This window comes from Miniopterus natalensis, chromosome 6 (genome assembly GCF_054644295.1).
Source record: "Miniopterus natalensis isolate mMinNat1 chromosome 6, mMinNat1.hap1, whole genome shotgun sequence".
NCBI classification, from domain to species: Eukaryota; Metazoa; Chordata; class Mammalia; order Chiroptera; family Miniopteridae; genus Miniopterus; species Miniopterus natalensis.
Genome location: NC_142086.1, coordinates 10,400,661 through 10,427,539, shown reverse-complemented (window position 1 = coordinate 10,427,539; position 26,879 = coordinate 10,400,661). Strand labels below are relative to the sequence as shown.

Genomic DNA, 26,879 nt, shown 5'->3' with positions numbered 1-26,879 from the left:
ATGGCCGTGGCATTCTCAGACCAGAAACAAAGCTCCCAAGAGCTGGATTGGGAGGAGATAACTCGGAAAATTTCCTTACTTGACAAATGGAGGCAAATCTTTAGTTCTCTCAGGTAAGCTGCTCTCATTTTCTCATATTTCTAGAAACAGAACCAGGGGGATTTTAGGTGTTTAAGTAATCAGCTTCTATGCTTGCTACACGAGAGGTCTGCATCATAGATTCACATTTAAAGCACTTCAGGCATAACTATTTGCAGAAAAAGACTTTCCCAGCAAGGTTGGGGCCAAGGAGGTTTCAGGGGAGGGTTGAAGGGGGCGAGTAATTTTCTCGATGTTTTCTCTTTCATCTTTAGGTTGGGAACCAATAACACGACTCCTCAGGTAATTACCTTTCTCAAAGCCAGTGTGTTTTCCTCTAGTTGCTTCTTTAAACAACCAGGTTTACAGCAAAATCCGCTTACTCTATGCACATAATGTCACTCAGGCACCGGCATTTAAAGTGAGAAAACGTAAAACTAGAAAGCCTGTTGAAGATCTTGTGCTTTCTTTTTTCATAAAAATCTCTTCCTACTTTTAAGAGCTACTTCTCATCATTAACAGCACCATATGGTTATTATTTCAGAAAGAAGTAATATTAGAATCTAGAGTCCCCACACTTGTGAAGTGGCGCTATATTCTGACAGCCAAGCGTTTCCGTGTCCCCGAAGAAAAATCGTTCTGAAAATACGTATCTTTATTCAGTTTCTGAGAAATTGTTCTCCTTCCTTCACCATTTTCAAAGGGGAGAAAGATGTCTGAATTCTGGCGTTAAGAAGGTATTTTAAAATCTGTTACACAATATAAGATAAAAAAATGTATCTCACGTCACCTGAGAAGGTTAGAAGGTAATAGCCTTTGTATTTCAAATACTAATTCAATCATTGAACAAACACAGCAGAAAATATTAAGGTGATTTTCAATAGTATATGATATGATCAAACAATTGAATTAGTAATTCTTTAACCATAATGCTAAGGCATCTTGCCCCAAGTATCCTGTGATCAAAAGCCTTATTTGTGGCACCCTCTTAACAGTAGTCTAAATTACAATCAGGGAGATAGTGACGTTGTTTTAGCCCTGGAAGTATTAAATGGAAATAGCTACCATTTGGGGGACTGGAATACTCAAATGATAGAACAATCTTTGAAAGAAAACAAATAAATAAATGTCAGGTTATGCCTTACACAGGTGGGGGTGACCCACTGGCACAAAGTTAAAGATTTTCCATTTGATTTGCAAAATGCATCTTATTCCATCAGTAGTCTGTGACTCGGGTGCTGTATGTCTGAGATAAGACAGCATCTTTGCCTCTAGGGATCCAGAAGGACTAGGAAGGCGGTTTCTTTCACGCATCAGCTACAATAGGACAGGTTGTATTCATGATATTAGTGTAGAGGGAAAGTAAATTGGAAGAAGAGTTGACCTAACTTATATTTAGATGCCATAAAATCAGTCGAGAAAAATAAAAATAGATTTTTTTTCTTTAAAGATGGGGCCTACATTTTTTTAAAGAAGAAAATAATGCTCATGTATTGGGGAGTAGGCATCTGACCTCGTTTACTGGCCAGTTAACAATGTAATAAAAAACACCTCATGTCAACGGGAAAGATTCACTCTTTGTTTATAAAATGCTGTCCTCTCAAAACAAGACACAGTGACATTTATATTTCTCTCTAAACGTAATTCCAGTCAAGGTCTTGATAGCATTAATTATGTTTCCATAGTTACATTTAACCTCTTCAACTCACACAAAACCTGGGAGAAGCCCCTTTGCCACAGACACTGCGGCTTTCCTGCCGTTTTCACTGCTGTGTCACAATTTTCAGACATCTTGAAAAGAGACACAACATTTTCTGGGGGGGAAAATATTTCAGAGAAAAAGAAAGAAAAAGGGAAAGGTCATCACCGCGCTGTTTGCTTTGTTTTTTCGGCAGTGGCATTTTACACAGGGTGGTGAAGGCAGCCCCGTGCCTGCAGATAAGAGTGAAGACGGACCGGGGACGCCTCAGCCCAAAGGACAAGGCCACTTGCCATCAAGTGGCCTTTGTTCTGTTCCCAAGCCCTCTGTCACCTCTTCAAAATCCAGCGGCTTTCCCATCTCCCTGGCAATGGCCACAGTGAGTACAGCTTGTCAATTAAACATGAGACGAAACATAATCTTCCCCAAACAAGAGGCCGGAGAACCTCAGCTCCCTGTCTGCTGCCCGGGAGAGTATTACCGACGATAAGGCTTCAGGCGCTTGATATTGGTGAAAGGGGAATATAATTAAAATGACTTATGTATAGTATTTTTCAAGGACACTGGTGACGCGGCAGTCTTTTCCTCCCAAACTCCGAGTCTCTAGTCACTTCCTCGATTTTCGGGTTAAATTTGAGGGAGTTAAGTGAAATGAGTCACTGTGTAAGGTAGGGCAGGTCCCGGCGAGGGCTGCAAATGCCTAAGACCATGCCCAGGGGTGAGACAGGACCCTGCCCGAGGGTGGGCCGGAGGGAGGGAGGCAGGGAGGGAGGGAGGGAGGCAGGGAGGGAGGGAGGGAGGCAGGGAGGGAGGGAGGGAGGGAGGGAGGGAGGGAGGTGGGGGTCTATGCTAGACCCAGTCCTGGGGCAAGAGTGACCTCAGGAAGGAAAGGTTTTCTGGGCTGCCAACTAATATGCAGATTTGAAAAGAACCCGATATTGGAGGATCCAAGTGGATCTGGAAGCTTCTGGTCCTAAGGACCATTTGCTCATCTCAAAACTTGGCCAGGGTGGGGGTGAGGGGCTGAGACGGAGACCCAGCGATGAGGCAGAACCGACAGCCTCTCACTGGGCCAAACAGGCCAGGGCTGGAGGCAGGGTCCTGACAAATGTGCGAAGGACCAGCAGTTATTGTCAGAGGCATGCTGGGGACTGGGGACCGGGAAACAGTACCGGCTAGGGCGAGATCCTCCAATTGCACAGCCCTCCAACGCAGCCCCCACATTCACCTCAGCCCCAACTTCACACGATACTCCAGGGCCTCGGCGGAGACCTCTCCTGGGCCCAAGGGCAGGAGGAGGAAGCCTGTTCTCCCCGGGCACAGGCTCCCTACCCTGGCCGAGGGCGCCGAAACCTCCCTCGGGGCCCGGCCACCCGAGCACAGACCAGCAGCACGTGCCCTGTCCAGCCTGCCGTGTGCCTAGTGCTCCCCGGTCCTGCTCTGTGCACACAGCCCTGCTGAGGGGGTTGAGGGGAGTCACAGTCTCCACCTGTTTTGTTTTGTTTTTAATCCTCACTGAGGATACGTTTATTGATTTTAGAGAAAGGAAGAGAGAGAGAGAGAGAGAGAGAGAGAGAGAGAGAGAGAGAGAGGGGAACATTGATCTGAGAGAGAAACATCAATTGGTTGCCTCCCACACACACCCTGACCAGGGATGGAACCCTGCAACCTGAGAATGTGCCCTGACTGCAAATCGAACCCACAACCTTTTAGTGTAAGGACCAAAGATCCAACCAACTGAGCCACCCAGCCGGGGATGCACCTGCTTATTGAGCACAGAGGCTGAGCTGGCCCAGACTGCAGTTTCCTACTCTGCTTAAGCTCCCCGATGAAACATCATCAGATGTAGGGACTCCAGCCCCCCCCGGCCCCTCCCCCACTGCTTTTCATCATAAGTATTCTCACAGGCCCCACTGTCACAGCTGCAGTACCAATGGACTGGGGCCCATGTGCTCTTTCTCCTCAAGAGTCTTTCTGCCTCATCCCACCTTCCCTCTTCTGCTCAAACACCAGAGGTCCCAGAGGTAGGTCAGCAGGCCTCTCAGAAGATGCTACACTTTGCCCACTGGCCTCCCAGCCCCTGGGTGGTGCCTTCACTCAAGTCTTAGGTGCCCAGCAAATCCTTCCCTTTGGGTAATGAAGACAGGCGGCGCATCACCGTTAGTGTCCAGGCTCCGTGGTAACAGGGCCACACTGGGTGGGAGGAACATAGGTTAGAGCAACTAGTTGTGTTTTACTGGACAAGATAATGCTTTTAATGAACACGCTAATAAAAACGTAGTATTGGTCTCTGAAACAAACTTCTGTGGAGAATGTCACTTTAAAATGTGTATATATCGGGAAATAGGCTACTTTTGTGTGAAAGAGAGAGAAACTCTGATTCTCTACAGGTTTTGCCTGTGTAGATACAGAAATTCCAGAAGGGATCATAACGTGGAGCCATGGGGAGGTCCCGGGACAAGGGGAGCGGGCAGGGGAGTCTTTCTCAGCGGTCTTCTCATACTATGCATTTTGTACCATGTGAATGTACAATCTATTTTTAAAAACACACATACAATTTTAAAAATAGAAAAAGGCATTCACAGATGCTTCCAGAGTCTTCCAGTCTCTGTAAATCTCTCTGTGTGGAGGCAGGAGCGTCTGGGCCTGAATCCTCTCACGTCTCCGAAAACACAAACACCATGCAACTGGAGACCTCCCCGCTGACTTTTCCAAGGCAACTCTCTCCCTTTGGAAAAGGCTGGGAGACAAAGGAACCGGACACTGTAGCTTGAAACGGATTGATGGAGTATTAAGGAAGTCCCAGAAGTAGAGATCATTGATTTTTCTTTAAAAAAAAAAAAAAAAATTGGGGCTTATTCCCATTATGTGGGCCAGATGATAGTGTGCCCTTTAAATAGCGGTCACAGTAATTAAACACACCCTGGGACTGGGAGAGGATGAGCCTTGGGATCCTGTACACTGTGTTCCAGGAGGCGGCTGGGAAGCTTGACCAATTCTAGACGTTTTGGCAGGGCGCTCGGCCACCTGGCCATCCCCAGAGCTATGGAACCCCAATGCCCACTGAAGAATGCGCTGGGCTGCCATTCCGCTGTTGCTCCCCCGTTTGAAGTAGGGGTGCGTGGGGCTTCCTGACATTCGCACACACTCTTTGCTAGGAACCTGCTCAGTAAGTAGGGGTGGGTGAAGCACCCTACGTGCCCTTGCTTTCCCAAGCTCTCCTGTTTCTCACCTCTTTGGGGCCCTATTTCCAAAATTATAGCGTTCTTCCTCCCCAACCTAACAGCTTATGGTGTGTGCGCTGCAGCGAACTCTGGTCAAGGCCACTGGCCCGGGTGAGCTTGTGGCCAAGGGGAGCACCCGCCTCTGGGCTCTTCCACCAGCCTCACCTCACTGCCTTCCTCCCTCCAGTGGCAACTTTCCACCCTCCTCCACAGCCAGGCCCTTCTCCAGGACCCGACCTGGAACACACTCCTGTAGCCTCTTTCATCAGCAGCCAATAAACAAACCCTGGTGTATTTGCAGCACCACCCAGCAGGATCATACTATAAATACAATGCTGGGAGATCCCATATTCTGGAGAGACCCAGATGAAGCTGTAATAGAGGACAACAGGCAACGAGATGACTTTTGGGGAGCAGGAAGCACAGCCTGGTGGCCCCAGCATAAGGCCTGGCCAGTAGATGGGCCCAGGGGATGTTTACTTACTTCATTAATTCACTGCTTTGGATGATCCCCTAGAGAGGCATCTCAGCATGGGGTGGTGGGTGTCATTCGTGTGCCACTTTAGATGCACTCTCTAACCTTCTCCATCCTGGTTTCTGCCCAGGAGGCTGACTGTAGGGACTCCATCAACAGTGCTCCCTCTTCCTCTGGCTTCCTGTCCAGTTTGTCCAATGGGAACCATGGAGGGAGGCTGGAGGGAAGGAAGGGGATGAAGTCAGGTTGTGCCCAGCTGGCTGATCTCCCTCCTCCAACGCAGCCGAGGACTTTCCTTCCTGATTCAGGTGACCCCTCCTTCCCCTGCAATAGCCATTGTGGTTTCCCCAAGGCAGCCCACATCTTTGTAAATAGTTCCTGTATTAAACTTTCAAGTTAATTATCCTGACTTGAGAGAGCCGCCGTTTCCTGCTGGGACTCTGACTGGTACACGTTGAAAGGCTTGCATCTGGGTCTTGGCACTGCCCTTTACTAACCGTGTGACCTTGGGCCTCCCACTTAACTGCTCTAACCTTTAACTGTAACATAAAAGGGTTGAATTAGATTTTTAAAAAATTATTCAATAATTGCTTATTGTGAGCTACTCTGTACCAAGCACTACTCCAGAAGCTGACAAATCATGGTAAACAGTTCAATCCGACCAGGGGCCCAGCGCTCTGTTTGATGGGCTAAGACGCACTACTTCTAACAATCTCCGGCTCCGTGATCGGACAGTAATTTTTAAGGCAAGAAAAGATTTAGGGAAGAGCTTCAAAGAGAATTATTCTAATTCCTGTTGGGTGGTGGGTTGGGTAGGGGAGGACTGGACGGGGCCAGGTTGTCACAGGGAAACTCTAAGCCCAGGGACAGGGGACAGAGCAGTTGGGGTAAGGAAACTGAACCTTTTGGGAAGAATGACCCAGGACCTCTGTCTTTGTGTGCGTGTGTGTGTATGCGTGTGCGTGCGTGTGTGTGCACGCGCATGCGTGCGAACGATCATCATCCTTATCATCATCACAGCAACCAGGAAAGGGGCATTCATTACGCAACCTAGAAAAGGAACAGAGTGAAAAGAGAAAAACCATAAACTGCTTGATTGTATTAAATAATAACAGTTATTACGGTCATTTATTAGGGCGGTTTACCATTTGTGTCTGGTTACCAGGCAGCACAGCAACGTGTGTATGTCCCTGAGCATGTATCACGTTAATCTCGTAAATTATATTAGATGTGAAAATGGTAAGATGAAGCACCTCTGTTGTCTCTAACCGGTGGGGTCTGGCTGGAGACGCCTACAGCCCCTCCGTTCTAGGCCTCCCCAAGGTGCATCTAGACGGTGACACTCCCTAAGCTGGAGGTGGCAGCTGGCAACAGAAACAGGAGATGCGATGGTTTGGCTTGCAGACGGTTTCTAATTGAATTTGCATTCTAAGCCTTTTTAGTCTCAACAGTCTTAATCTCTAGATTCACACACACCCTCTCCTCCCTCATTCCTGCCAGACCTGGTCTTTCCCATCTGTGGTAGGACTTTCTTCCTACTGCACAAGATGTCCCAGCGCAGACGGGCTGTTTTCACAAAGGTAATGACACTCTCCGTTTACTCAGCACTTGTGGTCCCTTTTCCACACCTCTCCTCTTCCAAGGGTGGCCATGATGTGGGCCAAGCAGGGGTTCTCCCCATTTGGGGATTAGCAAATAAAGTCTTACAGTGGTTGGCCAACCTGTCCAAGTTCACGGGGTCAGTAGGAGCATAACTGGGGCTTCTCTACACTGGTCAGTCTTTCTTCTGTGCTATGTAGCCTTGATGTCGGGGACCCACTTTCCATCATTTTCAGTCCTCTGCTGGGGATGTCCTGGGTTGGTGGCCTTCTTTGCCCATGGTACATACTGGGTCTGTGTCTTCTAAGAGCAGACTCTGTGCTCACCTGCTCTCTCTCCTTGACTTGCAGTCATAGGATGGCACGTACAAGATTAAAGCTGGGAGGCGGAGTGGTGGTGTTAGAAAGGGCACAAATCCCAGCTCTGCTTCCACGAGCTGGATGACCTTCAGCAAACGCTTCTCTGTAAAAGGCGAATAATAACATACCTACCTCAAAGAATTAAATTAAATAGTGAATTTAAAACACTTAGCCCAGGGCCTGGTGCATAAAAATGCTCAATAAATGCTAGATGCCATTTGCCAGCCTAGTTGAAATGCCACCTCTTCCATGAAGCCTTCCTGAGTACTTCAGTCAGAGGTTGCTCTCCCTCCTTTGTTCGTTCATGGTACTGTGCACTTAATTTTGGACCTTCACACCTCTCTCTCATGCATAGTTGTGGGGTGTTAGACTTATGTATCTATAGCCCAGGCAGGACCTAGCACATGCTAAATGATGAATACATCCCTGATTATGAATGGATCCCTTTTCTCTTGCGTCTGATTTATAAAGACTTATTTCCATTTTTCTGGGAAGCCCTAAAAGACGGTTTCCAATCTCAACGTACTCTCAAGTACATTGGAAAACCTTAAAGATTCTTGGGCAAGAACATAGAGAATGCTTGCTAATATCATTGAAACCACTATTGCACTTGGCTGGAAACAGAGGCCTGTCCCTTCCTTTGTATCTGGGGCAAGTCACCAATACAGGGACAGAGGCACAAGGACAGAGCCACAGCCTGGTGTGCACTGCAGGGTAGAGGAGAGATGGCTAGAAGGAAAGGGGACACCAGGGACCTGAATCAAGCAGGGATGACAAGGCTTGCGGTTGACACACTGAGCCCTTGGGACAAAAGTCCTCAGTGAACCTGATGTGAATCTTTCACACAGGACTCTATGATTCAAATAGAGAAATGGAGTAGTGCGTAGCCCTGCATGCAGGAGGGGGACAGGCCACCTCCACAATTCTACCACGTTGCTCCAGATTGACTGATGAGGCAGGTGTCTCAGAAGAATTATCTGCATTTGAACGAGCCATTTCTTTCCCTCCTCTCAGAAGCTGCGGCAGAGCCTCTTTGGAAATACGGTCCCCAGCTTCAGCAGCGACTGGGAAAGGGCCTGTTTCCGGTTCCACAATCCTTTTTCTGACCTGGCTTTTGCTCTGGAAGCAGGAAAGGTAATAGCAGGTGACACTTTTTTAAAATCCCAGTTCCATACTCCTTAGCTATGTTTCCTTTCATTCCCATCCCTGTGATGCAAGTTTTCATTATAATCACTTGTAGAAACATCTTGATAACTTAAAATGTAAACTTACATGATAGCAGACTGTTTAAAATTACAACATCCTACCTGGGTTGTAACAAAGGCTCAGACTCTTTCCTCCACCCTCCCACCTTCCAACTTCCAGCCTTCCTGGCTCCTTCCCCAAGTCCTGCACACCCCTGAGGGTTTAGAGGCAGGAGATCTAGCACCTTCTCTCTGGTTTGTTTAAAACCTCAATAATTCATGTCATTAATCACCGGCCACACAGAATTTCAAGAACTAGCCCCCCTTTTCCTTCCCTCCTACAAATGTGCAAGTTGGTGTGAAGCGGGCACAGTGGAGGCAGGGTGCAGGAGGGCACATATCCCCAGGCGCCGGTCCATGGGGCTCCACAAAGAAGCCCGTCACTGCACAGATTCCAGTCCGGCCGGGGGAGCCCCTGGGGAGGCTGGCACCTTGTAGTACAGTGTCCTCTGCACAGCCTAGGGGATGCTGGACACCAGGAGGGAAAGGGCTGCAGAGAGGAACAGAGCAGGCCATCCACTAGCAAGAGCTCTCCCTTGGAACGCCAGCCCTGAGCTCTGCCATTGCAATCCTGAAGCCCTGCTCCCAGCCTCACCATTCATCTCCCCCTTCGCAGGGAGGGGCCCGAAGCATTCAGATGGCTGTCCAAGGATCCATCATCAAGCACCTGCTGTTTACGAGGAAGGGGGAAGACTGTAACTTCCACAGGTAAGAGGCCTCTGAGAAGCATTTGGAAGAGTTACTCACTTCATGAGAACCTTCACATGCTAAATAATCACAGCGGAGATCCCCTGGGGCCCCTCAGGAAGGGGACTCACCCGGTGGGGCTGGATCCTGTGGCCGGGGGAGCTCTCCCAGAGTCACTCTCAAAGTGCAGGTGCAGAGCAATGCTGGCAGTTTCCATGCTCTGCTGCAGACCCTGCCAGGGAAAACGCAGCGCCGGGTCTCAGGGGGCCTCCCTGACAATATTTGATGGGAGCTTCAACCCTGCAATTCCAGGGAGGAACAAAAGGGCGATGAAAACCTGGTAAATTAGAATTAATCCCCTCTAACCAGGCTTCCAAAGTACAGTGTGTGGTAGTTGCCTATTAAAAAACCAGTTCAAATTACTTTATTCTTAGAAGTTAACAAGCCCTGTCATTTGCAAAGCTCTATGCTTCCTATTAGAGCAAATATAAATAAGTAAAAGGCATCTCTCTGCCCTCAAGCAAGATAAGTTATCACCCAAAACTGGAACTAAATAAATGTACAGTACATTCTAAGGTGGTGAGTTGGCAGCTTCCTCAAAAGGAGAGCCAGAGCTGGGGTTCCTTAGGCGAGGGTTATGAAGGGAGTGCCCTCAGGAGGAACAGGAGAAACCTGCGGGGGGGGGGCAGGCCTCAGCCAGACCCGGGGAGCTCTGGGGTGCGCTGCCCTGACTACAGCGGAGGGAGCAGGGCCTCAGGGCCTCCACCCACCGCCTCGGCATCGGCCACGGCCTCCTGCAGGAGTTGCATAGCTCCTCGTCATTTCTGGGCCAGGCACCTCCAGTTCTCCAGAGAAAGCTGAAAAGTAGAGAAGCCAGTGGCAGCAGGACCGGGAGCAGCTGGGGGACATGTCCACCAACTAGGAAAAGGGACCCCAGGGAACCTAGACGTAACACACACAGTGTTTACTGCACGAGTGTAAAGCATTTACCACGGTCCTGGCATGTGGCAAGTGTTAAATAATGGTAGTGATAGCCCAGCTCCACGGAGCCTTCCTGAACCTGCCCGGGCTCCTGTTCTCTCCTCTGCCCTCTCATAGCCTCCCTTCCCTTCCCACCACTTCCCACTGGGGTTCGGGGTGTGAGTCTCCTTGTTACTCATCTCTGTGTTGCCGCAGAACTAGACGGATTCTATAAATTACTGCTGAGTTCATTAGGAAAACCCCATGTGTTTCTTCATCAGGACAACAGCTGTCAATGTCAGGCGCAGTGAAGGTCTCCCCTAAGGGCGGGTTCCTATTCCTGGGAGGTTTCAGTCTCGGGCTACTCCTCAGTGGGGCGTAAGGGTTAAGACCAGGAATCGCTGCTCTGCCACCTTCCAGGTGCCTGCCCGGGGCACACCACCCACCGTCTGTCTCAGCGCCTCAGCTCTGAACTGGGAGCAGCCATGGTGTCTGCCGCACAGGTGGCTGTGAGGGTTAAATGAGGTGGCCCGGGTGAGTGCTCAGAGCGGGGCTGGCACAGCGGGTGCCAGGTGAGCGTAGGCTCCGGTTAGCGGGGCGGCCTGAAGCTGCCCGCGGGGCACGCGGGCGGCCTGAAGCTAAAGGCAGACAGGCGTGGCCGCGGGCCGCGGGAAGTATGCTCAGGGCCGTCCGCCTGGGCCCGAGGGTTTGCCAAGTGGAAACCTGGGAGGTAAAACCGGGAGAGCTGTTGCACTCGGAAAGGGCCTGTGTTATTGGGTAAAGGGCTTGGTTCAGCCCCTGCCGGAGTTCGGGAGAGAGCACAGCAGTGGGGCTCTGTGGGGGTGACAGTCCTCAGGCTGGGACTGGCTGAGGTACCAAGGAAGCAACATGCCGCTGTGAGGACGCCAGTTCCGGTGACAGCAGAGGGGACCAGGCCCGGCAAGACACTCTCACAGTGCAGGCTGATGAAGGAACCCCCCGGACTCAGAAGGTTCATAAAAGTGGAGGCTGGGCACTGGCAGGTGACAGTCCTCCCCGTGTCTCCCCGCCCCCCTCCTGCCTGCAGGTTATGTGCCCTAAGCAGGCGGCAGCAGAGGCAGGCCCTGGCTGAGGCACTCGCTGGCATCCTGTGGGCGGCAGGAGAAGCTCAACAGGCCACCGTCTGTCTTGTCACGGAGGACACTTACATCGCCTGCACTCCTGACTACTCTGGGGACAATTTCACTGAGCGGGTGAGTGCGGTCCTGCCCGTCCTGCCAGAGAAGGGTGGACAAAGCCTGGGCACTGGACTCAGCATGGACACGGAGGTGGGGCCCCGTCGATGCTCCTGAGTGTCTGCTGTGGCCAGAGGCACCGTCCAAAGAGGCGAGGGCCAAGGGGTGTAAGTGACCCAAGTGCCCAAAATAGAAGATCCTGCTACAGAATTCACCGTGGTCAAGAATATCCCTCCCATACCTGAACTCATCATAAACTCCATTTCCATGCCCACTGTCTTACACATAGCAAAATTCTACCTGTTAGGAAATAAATCTGTTTATGGTTTTACTGCTCAAGATACTATATTGATTTAAAACCGAGGGATGTAAACGTGAGGCCAGAGGCCACCCAATTTTACCATGTATGTTTTACATGGCTGTACGTAAGAGAATGTGTCAGGCTTTAGCAATGTGATTTTGCAATGAAACAAAACTCTCCCTTGAGGTAATAACGGTGAGTTGACATCTTATAGATGTAACTTTAATCTTCCTTTTCAATTTCATCTTCTATTCCTGATTTATAGCTGCGGCTATTTGAAGTTTCAGAGAAAGACGCCACTGAGAAATTCATCTATGATCATTTAAAATGTGTAAGTGTTTAAGTCCTGAGATAATTCTTTTATGTTGAGCTGATCTTACAGGAACCTTCTTTCTTTGATAAAGTGTATTTTTAATGATGCTTGTTAAGAAAGCCAGGTCACCCTGAGGGCTCAGGAAGAGCGGAACGAGAGAAAGGAAGCCCGCCCCTCCCTCCCGCAACCTAGAAAGAGGCAGATCACACACCTGCCACTCCAAGGCTAATCAAACCCGGGAAATACTACTATTCAGGGCATATACCAAGATTTCCTTTGTGGGAAGAGAACATGTTAAAGCAGTCTTGCTTCACCCAATGAATATAACACAACAGTGGTAGACAACTAAGGCTCTAGTCTGAATTGCCACAGTGACCATTCTCACTGACGCTGAGGAGATCACTTCTGCTCTGAAAGAGGTGGCCCTGTTTCACCTCTTCTGTCAGCACCTTCCACAGTGCCCTCCCCTGCAGTGGTTCTCAGCCACCCCCTGGGTGGGGAGGGGACAAAGTAAAGGACAGGAATGTTTGAAAATGGAAAGTTTTTAGAAAAGATTCATCTGTGGAGAAAGAAATGAAAGTTGATTTTCTGAAAAATTGGGACAACGGTGTGAAAGCTAAGGACCCCTGAGCAGGGTGACCATGAAGCCACACAACTTTGGGTTGTGTAGAAGGGAACTGTGGTCCATGGAACTCACTGCTCCATTTCTTTCAAAGGCCATAGGGACAGAAACCTTGGGCAGGAGTTCTCGGCCACACTAACTACACATGATCTTGGCCACACTAACTACACTAGCTCCCCTGGGCCTACGTCCCCCATCATCTCATCGTCTGTGTGGCAGGCAGAAGAATGGTCCCCCCTTATATGTTCATACCCTGGCCCCTGGAACCTGTGAATGTTACATCACGTGGCAAATGGGAAATAAGGTCACTAATCAGCTGCCTTTATAACAAGGAGAGTATCCTAGATTACCCAGGTGGGCCAATGTAATTACAAGAGGGGAGGAGTGATGTGATGTGAGAGGAGCGTCACTGTTGTGGCTTTGAAGATGGAAAGTGGGGCCATGAGCCAAGGACTGTGGGCAGGGCCACTAAAGCTGGAAAGAGAAAGGAACTACACTCTCCCCTAGAGCCTCCAGAAGGAACGCAGCCCTGCTGGCATCTTGATTTTAGCCCAGTGAGACCCATCTCAGACTTCTGACCACCAGAACTGTAAGATAATGCATTTATATTATTTAAGCTACTGAATGTATAGTAATTTGTCACAGCAGCAATATGAAACTAGTAAAACCTGTCTGATAGATTTTCAATACCTGACATGAAACATTAAGCTGGAAGCCTGCTTAGAGACTGTCTTACAGGAGGGAGATGTTTAGTAGGGTTACACAGATAGACAGGAGCCATGTAGGAAAGAAACAATCCTTCCAGCTAAAAAGCTAAAAGAGGCAAACCGTTCGCTCTGTCTTCCATCTCTTCAGCTCAGCCCTGGGAGAGCCTGGTTCGATAGGAAGGACCCCGCCTCTGCAAGTCTTCTCAGGAGTTGAGAATCAGGGGGCAGGGCTGAAGCTACACACAGGCTTTCCCCACAAAGGCTGAGAGTGGAGTGGGAATAGGTAACAAAGGCCCTGAGCGGAAGCCTGTGCACAGCACAGGTGGGCTCCGCACAGAGCTGCCTGCGTCAAGCAGCCCCAAGCTGACCGTCACCGGGGGCACGCTGGGAAGGGCCCGCACCGTTTCCGAGCCAGGGGGCACCTGAAGCATATATGTTCCGCAGGGCATCCCTGACCAGGGGCTGCTTGTTGTCATCAGCCCCCATTCAGACCTTCACCAACCCCCATTCACTATCAAAATGCACCCATCCTGTGACGCAGCTTAAAGCACAGATCTCAACCTTGTAGTCTGAGGGCTACATGTGAGCAGCAGACCTACTGTTATAGGTTGACTTGCACCCCCCCAAAAAGATATGTTCAAGTCCTAAATCCCAGGACCTGTGAATGTGCTCTGATTTGGAAGCAGGGGCTTTGCCGATGCAATCAAGTTCAGGTCCTGCTGGGTTGGGGGGCAGGGGTGCTAATGCAATGACTGGCATTTTTATAAGAAGGAAATTTGTGCATAGACCCAGACATTCAGGGGGAACACCCTGTGATAACAGAGGCAGGGGCTGGAGTGATGCATCCCCCAAACCAAACCAGGGATTGCCAGCAGCCACCAGAAGCTGGAAAGATCAAGGAAGGATCTTCCCCCGGGGCCTGTGGAGAGAGCGAGCCCTGCTCTGACACCTTAAGACTTCTGGCCTCCAGAACCAGGAGAGAATACACTGCTATTGTTATAAGTCATAGTTACATCAAAGCAGCTCTAGGAAAGCAATGCACCTGTATCTGAAACATTAACCCACATGGTGTTACTATTTTTTTTTCCAAATTTGAGTCAGCAACAGTCAAAAACAATCAGGAAATCCCACATAAAAACCTGGATTTTAGCTTTTCCCCCAAAATGAGGAAATCTGGCTGCTCTAGACCGATCACTTGGCACATCCTCAGTTAGCTGAGAGTGACTCCCACTAGCCAGGTTGTGACGGACTGAATGCTGTTACCTCACTGGTACAAAGGGCTTGCAGACATGGTGAAGTTTAAGCTTTTGAGATGGGAGATTATCCTGGCTTAGCCTGGTGGGCTCAATTAATCGTGGGGTTTCATAAGGAAACCGGGATGGTGGGAGGGGGAGAGGAAGAGTGTGATGCCAAAGTAGAGGGAGAAGGCTCTGTGACGTGGGATCCAGGCCAAGGAACAGGAGGCTCCCAGACACTGGCCCGGGCGGGGAACAGTCTCCCAGAAAGCCTCCGGGTGGGACGCAGGCTTGCCAGCTGTTTGAACTGGGTCCAATGACACCCAGGTTGGGCTTCTAACCTCCAGAACCGTAAATGATAAATTCGTGTTGTTTTAAGTCCCCAAGTGTGTGGTAATCTGCCCAGGCAGCGATAGGAAACAAATACACAAGCCTTCTCCAGGTTGCCTCAGCCCCAGGCCTCCCATTTCTCTCACTCACAGCCTGCAGTGCACCCATGTGGGCTCCTGGCTGGCTCCTCTGGCACCGGAATTTGTCAGGCCCTGGCTCCTATGGCACCAGAATTTGTTCTCCTGCCAGGTCACAGATAGTGAAGGTGACAAATGAATCCATAAAAGGAAAAGCACAGGCACTTTAGCCAAAGGTTTCCTGGTACAGGGCCTCTGAAGGAGGGGCCTTAGCCCTGGCACCTCCACAGCCACCCAAGAAGCCTCTTTTCAGCAGGTAGGGAATTGACAAAAAAATAAGGTAAAGCCAACAAAAGAGAGGCCCTCAGTGTTGGTTGGTCAATTTGCATTTGACCCTGGAGATCACAGGGCACCTTAGAAAGTTCTGAGCAGAAAAGCAACCTGACCGAGGAAAGAGACAGAAGTGCCTCAGAGAAGAGCAGGGGCTGTGGATCTAGCACGTTCCCGGAACCAAGGCAGGTATTTGCACTATGTGGTTTCGCTTTTGCAACAAACCTGAGGAAAAGGTATCTTTATCTGCAACTGCAGGTGAGGAGATCGAAACTCAGAGTTAGATAACTCGGAGTTAGTAAGGAGTAGAGCTGGTTCTGAACCCAGGTCTGTGTAACTCCAAGCTACTTCTATGAAGCCTCTCTGCACCCCCCTCCCCAAGTTTAATGGGGCAACCAGGAGGGATGCACTGACTGACGAGAGGCTGGGAAGGGGGGCAGCCAAGAGCAGCATGGGGACCTGGGTCAGATGGACGCCGGAAAAATGGAGAGAAAAGATACGCTGCATCTGGGCCATGATCTGGAGAGAATCACAGTACAGAAGCGGGGGAAAGAGAGAGGCTGGAAACCAAGAGAATCATGGTACCACTGGCAGGCCTGAAGCAGGACGGAGGATGCATTTGAGAGTGAAGACAGATGTAGGGCGGCAGAGAGAGCTCCAGCTGCCCTTTAAGCAGCTAGAAAGTAAATCTCTCAGGCAGTGGATCCTTGAGTCCTTGCCCACAGGTAGACAGACAGAGCTGCACTGCTTGTAGGCAAACGCACTTTTCTCTCCCTTTCCAAACAGTTCAGCGGGGAAGGAAGCCGTGGTGTCATCCTGTTTCTTTACAGCCTGATCTTCTCCAGGACATTTGAAAGGTAAGTTCCACAAATATGTGCACAGTGTCCCCTATGGCCCTGGGGTCACAATAACCATGTGCTCTGCCTGGTGCTGGAAATATTTTCATGTCTATTGGAAACATGAGCACAATTTTTTTCTAGTGGACACTCTTCTGTTGATATGTCCCTTTTATAGTCAGTTTGGCCTATTAATGGGTAAGCAAATGTCGTCAGGAAAGTTTGAATCTGCTTTTCTGACAGTGGTTATAAATATTGGCAGACAACAAAGCTTATTTGTACAATTTTCACATAAAATATTGCATTATTTATATGCACAATAAAATAGATCCTCAAACATTTACTTTGCCTCTGTGCTATGCACAGGCCTATTCTTGACACTATGGGAAATATAAATAAAAGAAGACAGGGCCCTGGCCTCCTGCAGGCTCCAGTCTGGGAAAGACGAGAGGTCTGCATAGAGCCTGGGCATAGAGCCAGCTGGTACTTGATGTGCTGAATGAGGTGTGAAGACAATGAATCCAGTAGATCCCAGAGGAGGAAGGGTGCCCAGCAGTTGTGGTAGTCCAGGAGGGCTTCTTGGAAGAAGTAGACTTTCTTCTGGGCTCTGAAAGAAGGGTGGCTTTCTGAGAGATAGAGAGCCCCTAGAAGGGGAGAATTACAAGCCCCGAAGCAGTGTTCCTGAAACCTATCTTTTGAATCTCATCATCTCATTTTTGTGGTGTTTATTATTATTTACTTAAGTTTTCTTTACATTAACACACATTTAAATATCAATTTCTTCCTAAACATTAATATCCTTTAAATCATGTATTTGCTGTGCTAAAGAAAATATGTATTAAACACATCACTATAAAAATTTTTAAATGTTCATATCTATACCATCCAAAATCATGCCATGCTTTGGAAGCACTGCCCTGAACCACACCTGATGCCACCACAGCACTCACCACGCTTGTCCAGGCCTCAGGTCTTATTCACGGGAGGGCTTGACCTCTAGTCGTGCGCATAGGTTCTGTCAAGAGCACATGCAGCACTCATACCAGCTTCAGCACCTCCCTCTGGGTGGAAGGCAGGAGCCACACTGCACCTTCACTTCAACATTGTCCAGGGTAGAAACCCAACCCCTGGTCTCTGATGAAATGGGAGAGGCTGCCCTTCTGTAGCCAAGAAATGGGCTCAGCCCCCAAGCTGGTGTCTTCCACTTGAACAGTCTGTTCAATTCTGCCTTGGGCCAGCACTCTCTGGAGCGGTCATGTGTCACCACCCTAAGCCAAGCATCCCTTGTCCCAGAGCAGTTTCTCTACTGAGCCCGGCATCCAAGCACACACACAGGGGCTCTAACCTGCGAGGCCTGTAGCTGCTCCCTTCTCCCTCACCGCTTATCACTGGCTTCTCCCACCTGCACCCGTAGCTTTCCCTGTGCATCCCCAGTCCTGGAAGCTTTCCCTGTGGGAGACGGAGACGGGCAGGGCATGTGGGAAGGACAGTGGCCAGGCGAGCCCTGTGACGGCTGCTTTGTGTTGGGTGGAGGGAGGAGAGGCTGCAGGTTCTTGGTGCAGTCATCCTCTCTGACCAAATGCTGACAGTGTCTCCCATTCTGCAGGCTTCAGAGGGACCTGGATGCCTCCACCACTCACCTGTTACAACCAAACGCGGGAGGCTTCCTGTGCAGGCAGGTAGGGTGCAGGACTTCGGCTCCTTGCTGTAGAATCTGAATTAGGGTTTTTTTTTCCAATGAAGCATATTCTCTTAAGTGAAGAGAGACGGAGTTATCTTTGAAAGACTAAAATGCTACCCTGCGTTTTTTAACAGATTCTACCTTCCAGTGTCCACTACAGTCCTTTCTAGTTCACCTCTGAGAGCCCTATATCCCTGAGATTCTAGAAACAGTAGAAAATATCTTTTTTTCCTTTTTATTGAATGTATTGGGGTGACACTGGTTAACAAAATTATACAGGTTTCAGGTGCAGAATTCCACAACATCATCTGTACACTGTATTATTTGTTCACCTCCCCAAGTCAAGTCTCCATACATCCCCATTTATCTTCCCTATACCCTCCTCCACCTCCCCAAAATATCTTGCCAAGATCCACCAGGAATCCCTAATAACTGAAATAAAATTACTATATAAACATCTTAAATGCTCCTTAAATGCTAACTGTGAGAACCAAAGTTTAAAAGAAATGTAAAGGGCGGTGAGCAATAGGCTCCCAGTGGGGCTCATGGGTAGTTATGGGGTATGGCTCAAGAAACTACTGTTTTAACCCTACAAATGTTCACAACATTACACTTTCCCAGAATTACATAGTGTGTGATTTCAGTAAAAATGGTCATTTTTAAATGATTTTTAAAAGAAATCGAGTCCCTGTGTCATTGCTACTTAAAATGTCAGTATTTGTAAACTATGTCACCTAGGCAGTTCTGAACATGATTTTAACTGGAAGAGCACATCCAAATGTCTTCAACGGCTGTCAGGATGGGAAGTCTCAGGAACCATTACGCGGCGTCCTGGAGCGCAGCGAGGTCGGCTACCTGCAGTGGGGTAAGCGCACCTCGGAGGACGGGCCTTCCCAGGTGAGTGTGTCCCGATCCCAGCCACACGACCTGAGTGCCACTAGTTGACATTTTTAAGCCCTTATATTGAGGCAGTTCAAATATGAGCTCACCTTTACTCCTTTCCTGCATCCCTCCTACCCACCACACACTCACACACACACGTGCACACATGCAAATGCACACGGACACATGCACGCACACAGAGACTTTCAGAATCTAAACAGAAATATCCAACTCTACTTGCTTCAGAGTTTATTTTATGTATTTTATGTTTATAGCATAGAGGTAAATACAAATAATATGCAAATTTATTTTTTATAAAACACACCTTTTATATACAGATAAAAGGAAAGTCCCCTGGCATCCCCACCCAGCTGCGGGCCCCCTTCTCAGAAATCAGTGCTGTCAGTAGCTGATGGGTATCTTCCCCCATCCTTTATTTATGCAGATGAGTGAATATATTCTATCTGTTGCTCAAACTATCCCTGAGAGTAAAAGGGGACCCACTGGGTTATTTTATTTTATTTTTCAATTACAGTTGACAGTGTATTTTACGTTAGTTTCAGGTACATAGCACAGTGCAGGGAGCCCACTTGTGAAACTCCTCTCAGAAGCTTTCCCGCTCAGGGGCTTTACAGCCTCTGACAGCTGGAAAGTAGAACGTGCAGCTGAAAAGTGCAACGAGAATTCAGTAACGCCAATCCACAGAGCAGACAGCAGACAGGGAGAAGGCAGGTATTCTCACCCAGACACAAATCAAAGGTGCTTCTGTGCTATTTTCACAAAAATGTTCATCCTGAGGCCCAGGGAAGGCAAGGCAGGCTCTGTGAAAAGCATCGAATTCTCTGGAGTGGCCTTAAGACTAGCTGGGATGGGATCCAATATGATGGTGACAGAGCTCCCCAGGCCTCGCTGTCCCCAGCCTCTCCGGACCACAAGCACCAAGGAGGCCCTGTGGCTCAGCGCCTGTCCCGTCCCTCGTTCCCTGCTCCAGCCCATGACCCGTCGTGTGTGCAGGGCCTCACCCCTGACAAGTCCTCTGCACCCACAGGGCCACCCACCCTCCCTCCTCCTGGTGCCTCCCGCTGCGAGTTACAACACATGCAGACAGTGCGGCTGACGGCGTCGGGTCAGTAGTGTGTGTGACTATAGCAGAATTCGTATGTTTTTTGTACAAATGGGTTTTAAGGCTTTGCTTATTATTCCGAGAGTTTAAAATCTAGGCTCATCACAGAAAAACAGACGTAACAGAGAAGGTATAAACAAAAACGACGACCCCAAACCCATCACTGAGGGGGCAATCCTTTCAAAACTGCCTCCTCCTTTTCTTTCTAATATAAGTACATTCCAGTCTACTCTCCTGAAACCTGCTCTTCTCGTTTAACACAGATAACTTTACATGGCCATGAATATGTGGCCCTCGTTGTATTTAATGGATACAAAGAGCTCCACTGTGTGAAAGGGTGGCAAGGACTGGGCTTGGAATGCACCCTGCGCACAGACTGGGGCTGTTATTCTCGAAAGTCCCTAAGCACTTCCTCCAGATATCTGGGAACAATATGTGTGTGTGTGTGGGGGGGGGGGTAATAAAAGAGCTAGGAAAAGTAACAACATATACATATATATGTAACAATATATGTGTGTGTTTATATATAACAACCAGGAAAAGTAACGACATATACATATATATGTAACAATATATGTGTGTGTGTATATATAACAACCAGGAAAAGTAAGCCAAAATAGGGAGGGGACTTATAGATTTCATTTTACTTTTTTTTTTTCTTTCAACTATGCACGTGGTGTCCATGGTCCAGTGCCCTATCAGAGCCCAGTAATGTGCTGAGACTCAGTTTGGAGGAAAACGGCAGGACACACTGGGAGGGTTTCAAGGAGTGGTGGCAGGAAACCCACAATAACAATTTAGTGCTTTGTCTATTATTACAAAGATCTTTTACAATATTATTTCAATATATCATTATAAACTATAAAGATTTAAAACAGTGTTTCTCATATTTCAGTCATTTGAGTGGGTAACTCACAAGCTTTGTCACATCTCCACACCACCTCTGCGATTATTTCCTTAGTATTTTTCTCTAAATCAACTCCCTTTTAAAAACCGAATTAAAAAAAAATTGAATCTAGCCTTTTCTACAGCAACAATACAAGCCACGGACTTGATGTGCTATTTTCTTTCCTAATACATATTTAAATAAATAAATGTTTCGTTTTCAAAGTTGATCGTTTGTGCCACTGACTTCATGCCACATGCCACCAGTGGGCACTTGCTCCACACTTGGAAGCCTGGTGTAAAAGTGAGGCAGTTCCGCAGCATGTCAGAAACAGCTCATTATTTTATGATAAACGTAATACATAACTCATCTATAATATTAAAATAATTATATGTACACTAATTTTACATGTATAATAATTTTATATTTTTTCACCATCCTTGAAAATGGTAATTAAGAAAGTGCAGCAGATCCTTGGAAAATGCTGTTTCATTCAATGTCGTTTAGTTACAGCACTGAGATGCCACAGGAATTTAACTTGTTTTTATCAGCTAGTCTACGCTAAAACAGGTCTCACTGTATGTCGTTTTGCCTCAAGTCTCAGACCCTATGGAGGGCGTTTCAGTGACGACCACTGTGTCCATGGAGCTCACTTTCTCGCTGTTGTGCTCACTCGCCTTGGTGCTGGGCCCTGTCAGGGCCACTGGCAAGGACACCTTGTTTTATTTAACCCTCACTTCCCCTCAAAGTTACAATCAGCGCGAGTTTAAGTCCAGCGTCTGTTGTTCGGTCGTTCATTGAGAAACGAGAAACTCCAGGCTGAGGACAGCACAGGTCAGTGTCAGAGGCAGGCTGGTGACTCGGGATGTATCTGCATGGAAGCCCACCTCCAGGCGCTGTGCCACGCTGGCCGTCATTAGCACCCTTACCTGTCTTCTGACAAACGGTAAATACAAAATGCCCATCCTTGGAATTCTACTCTAAGTGCTTTCATAGTCTATCACGTCTATACCATTTCACGTAGGTGCAAACTTATATTCCACAATGTACAGCATCTATCATAGGTGCACCGAAGTCGTACGATAAGATTTTGGTGGTGGTAAAATCGTGCCCAGGTTTTAGCATGGATGATGGCTGTGCCCAGCCAGCGAGAACGTTATCTGTTGACTTCCAGGTGAAAGCGCTCGTGAGTCTGGGTGGCTTGTGACCTGCAGGTACTTGGGGCCACTCTCTGTGAAGCCCCTTTTGCCTGCTGGTTTGGCAGACCACCTGTCAGCTGCATGCTCCTGAGCTCAGTGGCACTCAGGGCGCCGGAACCAGGAGGCCCGCCCGACGCACTGTATCCAGACTCTACTATTGCACAATATCTGACCACAGAACTGAAACACCCTGCACAGCAGCATTCTGCTCAACAAAGAACCAGCTGTGATTCCAGAACAGTGCCCTAGGTATCACCAGATTGAAGCCCGCACAGCCACCCCCCTCCCTTGGCTCTGGGACAGGGGGATTCCATACAGGAACCATGAGTATGCCAACTGGGCATATAAGCGTTTTATGGGTGTTTAGGGGCTCCTGCCTCTGATGGGTGCTACCAATTGAAAGATTAAATGTATGCACTGAAAATAGAAACCTAATATAAGAAAGGATCTGAACTGGAAAGAAAACCGACCGATTCTGCCGAGGTGAACCCCGTCCTGCCAGCTGTGTCTCTTCCCCAAGCCTCACTCTGCGGGAAAACTGCAGAGGCTCCAAACACACGCCTTTCAGTCCCAGTGTCACAGCCCAGTGGGTGAGATTTAAAAAATTTTTTTAAAAAAGCAGTTCTCATTAGATGAAATGGCAAGCCCCCCAGAGCCCCCCAAACTGGCAGGCGCGGAGCGCAGCCCGCTACCCGCAGGACGAGGCTCTGGCGGCAGCCTCCCGCCAGTTTCCTATTCGAAGGTCCGGGTCCGAGCGTGAGGCTCCTGCACCTCAGTGAGAAGGCACAGCGTCTGCATCCAAGGGCCTCTGCAAAGCCCTAGGAGGTCCGCGTTCTCCTCGCGCCTGCACCGAGAAGAGAAACCGAGGCTGCTTTCCGAAGGGACCGAAGGCAGCGGGGCCTGCCGGCCGATGCCCCCCAGCCTGGCGGACACAGCGTCCCGGCTGCGCCCCCTCCTTACATCCCCCTTTAAAGAGCCTGAGGAAACTCCAGCCACAAACGTACCGACGCAGCTGCGCCCGCACCCTGCTCCCACGTCGTCCTGCGCACCCGCCAGCACCCCGCCCACGCGCGCACAGACACCGCGGGACGTTCCGGCGCAGAGACGGAGCCAGCGCGTTACCGCGACGCGCGCATCGTCCGCGGAGTCAGCGAAGGAAGGCAGGTTCCGACCCGTCCTGCTCAGGTTCCCAGCCCACAGGGAGCCCGCCAGGCGAGGGCTCGCTCTCAGTGCCCTGGCTCTCGGTGGCCTGGAGGAATCGCAGGCGCTCAGCTCCTGCCCCCTCGCGTTCGCGTCCCTCCGTCCTTTCTCTGGTCCTGCTAGTTGGACGTTGGCTTGAACGATTCATGTCATGAAAGGCTCGGTTGCCGCGTGCAAGGCTGAACCCACGGGGCTTATTACACAATGAGTGAACTTAAGGAGGAAGGTGTTTATTTATAGCAACACTGTATCACAATTTAATTTCCTCTTTACCATGGCAACGTGAGGCAGCGCGCACAAATTCTGCATTGGTGGAACCTCACCAGGAAAACATATTTAGACTCCTGCTTTGGAGGGACGGGAGGGCTGATAAGCTGCCTAAAAGCAATACAAATTCCTGACTGAAAACTCCAGTCAGAAGGATTATGTGGTCTGCCAAGTAAAGAAGGGGGTGGAATATCTAGCTGGGTTCATCTGGGGGTGTTTTGCAGGCCTGACCGTAAGTTAGGTGTTTCTCAGCTGTAACTGGGAGGTTAGCCTCTTGGAGTTAATACCCAAAGTACTGCGACAGTCACGCATGACATTTTCCTTCTCACCAGAATCTCCTAAGGCAGTGTGTCCCTAGGTGGCCACTCTGGGGGTTGGAGATTGCTGTATTTACAGCTTTATAGCTGACTCTTGAAGGACCTGGGTTTGAACTCCACAGTCCACTTATATGTGGATATTTTTCAGTCTGGTTATAGCAGTAAACTTACTCTATGTAATACTAAACAAGTACATTCGGCTCCAAGTACATCTTCACAATTGATCTGTGTGTTAACATACAGGTATGTGTATATATATGTGAGTGTGTGTGTGTGTGTGTGTGTGTGTGTTCACCTCATTTCCCAGAAGCTTTCTTCTGTATTCAAAATATTCTAGCCCTGGCCAGGTGGCTCAGTTAGTTGGAGTGTCATCCAGTACACCAAAGGGTTGAGGGTTCAATCCCTGTTGGGGTGTGTAAGGGAGGCAGGCAGCTGATCGATGTTTCTCTCTCACATCAATGTTTCTCTCTCTCTTTCCTTCTCTGTCTCTCTCTCAGTTCCTCTCTCTCTAAGGTCAATAAACATATCCTTGGGCAAGGATTTAAAAAATATATTCTGTATTTCTAAATCTTTTCCCCATATTCTAAGTGGTTAGTGTTGCTGGAAGCCTGACCACCTGCTGAATGTAGCCTGTCCTAGCTCGGGAACAGCAGTCATTACGCTAGTCAGTAGCAAGGACAAACGGAAGCCCCTTATTCCACCCCTCCATCTAGATTTCAGTTTACCTATGTGCTCTCTACCTCATTTCAAAACCAAACCAAGGTGTTTCCACCTCCTCGGTGAGGCCACCCTCAAACGTTTTTAAATAAAAATCCATTAAGAGAAAACTGCAGCATGACCAGCAGAACACACCATTCATAAATTAAATTCACTCATGAAGCTTATTTCCAGTCTCCCTTCCGCGCGGGGCCCTGCACAGCTCCCGGCGCAGGGAGGCGTCTCAGAGCTGCGTTTTGATCATGAGCTTCGGGCACGAAGTCGGTGAAATCTGTTTGTCCATCTGCGTTTGCTCCTTCCCTCCCAGGTGGGCAGCATGCTGAAGACCCCCAGGTTACCGATTTGGCTGTGCGACCTCCGTGGAAGTCATGGCGTCCTTTTCAGCACAAACAGGCAGCTCCTGTCAGACTGGAAAGCGGAGCGGCTGTTTGATCTGTACTTTTACGGTGGGCAGCCCTCCGAGAAAAAGGCCGCCCGCCTGACAGTAGGTGAGCATTTCAGACTCTGTGGGCCGTGGGCTTTAATGTGCCCGAAGAGACATCTAACAGCTGTGTGGACACTCATGCTAGGTCTGCAGGACACTGCCCAGGCTTGACCTCGGAAACCCTGGGCAGTCCCACGGGCCTAAACCCCAGCACTAACCCGGGAATTCTAAGCCTGCTGTAAATAAGACAAGGGGTAGAAGGAGCACAGAGGGACAAATAACTTCTGGGTTAACGAAAAAACAAAAGGTGAGCAACATTTAATGCCTGAGGAAGGAACCAGAAAAACACATGAAGTGGGAGGAGGGGGTTCCCACTGGCCGATTCTATCCCACAACCCAACATCAGATGATCATCCTGAGACATAAGGAACCCACCCGATGGTGTGTTTCTGCTCAGATTAGTTCACAAAGCCTTTATGAGGGCCTCCTAAGTGCCAGGGTCCGTGCTAAACACCAGGAAAGCAACAAAACTAAGGCACAGTCCCATAAATATCAGGAGGTGCTAGTCCAATGGGACAGGCAGACAACCACGTGGGTCATTTCGTTGCAATTTCAACCACTTTTTTTTTAACTCATGAGGAAAAAAGACTAACCTTAAGATGACTTTAAACACTTTGGACAAGGAAATATAAGCGATGAGAGTGGAGTCTGTCTCCGGCAGCTCGGCTTCACTGAGGGAGCCTTGTCAGTGTCACCTCTGGCTCTGTATCCACATCACAGGCCTGCTGATTATTATGACTAAACCTAGAGAAGTATCTTAGTGACTGATTTATCTGTGCAGCTCCTAATTCTTATTCTTTAATTATGAGAAATATATATTAACCCATTTAATTTAGTGGAACATTGACAATATGTTCCTTAAAATATATTATCGTTTCTACTTTACTGTCTTCTTTGAGGAAAGCATCATGTTTTATTAGCTCACATGGTTGGAAAGTGTTCTGTTCTGGGCACTGCACGGAAAGCTTTGCATTATCCCATCACATTCTCCCACCAGTCATATGAGGTAGATTCTATGATACCTGTTTTTACGCAGAGGAAAATGAGATGGCCAATAGTTACTAAGTGAGTAAATGAGGCTGAGAGATGTTCAGTACCTTCTCAAATGTTGCATGAAACAAATCTGGGCCTTGAACCCAGTTCTTTTTTTTTTTTTTTAATGTTTTTATTGATTTCAGAGAGAGGAAAGGAGAGAGATAGAAACATCAATGATGAGAGTCATTGATCAGCTGCCTTCTGCACTCCCCTTACTGTGGGGATGGAGCCTGCAATCCAGGCAAGTGGCCTGACCGGGTTCATAGGTCGACACAACCATTGAGCCATGCTGGCCAAACTGAACCCAGTTCTTGATTTTCTATCTAGAATACCTTGCTCTTCACCCCCAAATGCAAATGTACCCATAGAGACACTGAGAGGTGATTGCTTTCCCCTTTCCCTGTTTTTCCTGACAACATCTGGTGACCTCCACCTGGCTGTGTTAGATCATGGTGTTGCCACATGCATTACATGACTTACCAATATCCATGTTCCAAAATTCACGACAGCCCAGTTTTTCCACGTGCCATCCCCCTCTGCTCACCCGGTTCTAGGAGCCCCGCTCCTGCCCACCCATCCCGTTTGCCTTCCTTCCTGGCTTCCCCTGCAACGGTGTCCATAGGCTGGGTCTAAATGCTGGCTGTTCCTCCCTCAGATACTCACTCCCATCACTGGGAAAGGGACCAGCGTGAAGATGACCATGGACTAGGAAGACGGTTTTCTCCAGTGGAGATGGCAATCAGAACCAAGTGGAGGGAGGCCACTGTCAACTGGAATGGAACCGCCCCCTATTTCTAA

At 48.8% G+C, this 26,879-nt stretch overlaps 1 protein-coding gene across 1 annotated transcript; it reads left to right on the top strand.

The window, feature by feature from the left end:
- Window positions 1-26,879, top strand: MINDY4B (MINDY family member 4B). Its single transcript, XM_087818514.1, has 12 exons — window positions 1-113; window positions 354-381; window positions 1,989-2,156; window positions 8,449-8,568; window positions 9,295-9,386; window positions 11,392-11,557; window positions 12,106-12,171; window positions 16,241-16,311; window positions 17,897-17,969; window positions 18,710-18,868; window positions 24,870-25,050; window positions 26,737-26,879. The coding sequence occupies exons 1-12, from the start codon at window positions 1-3 to the stop codon at window positions 26,877-26,879; spliced, it is 1,380 nt and encodes a 459-aa protein (XP_087674640.1).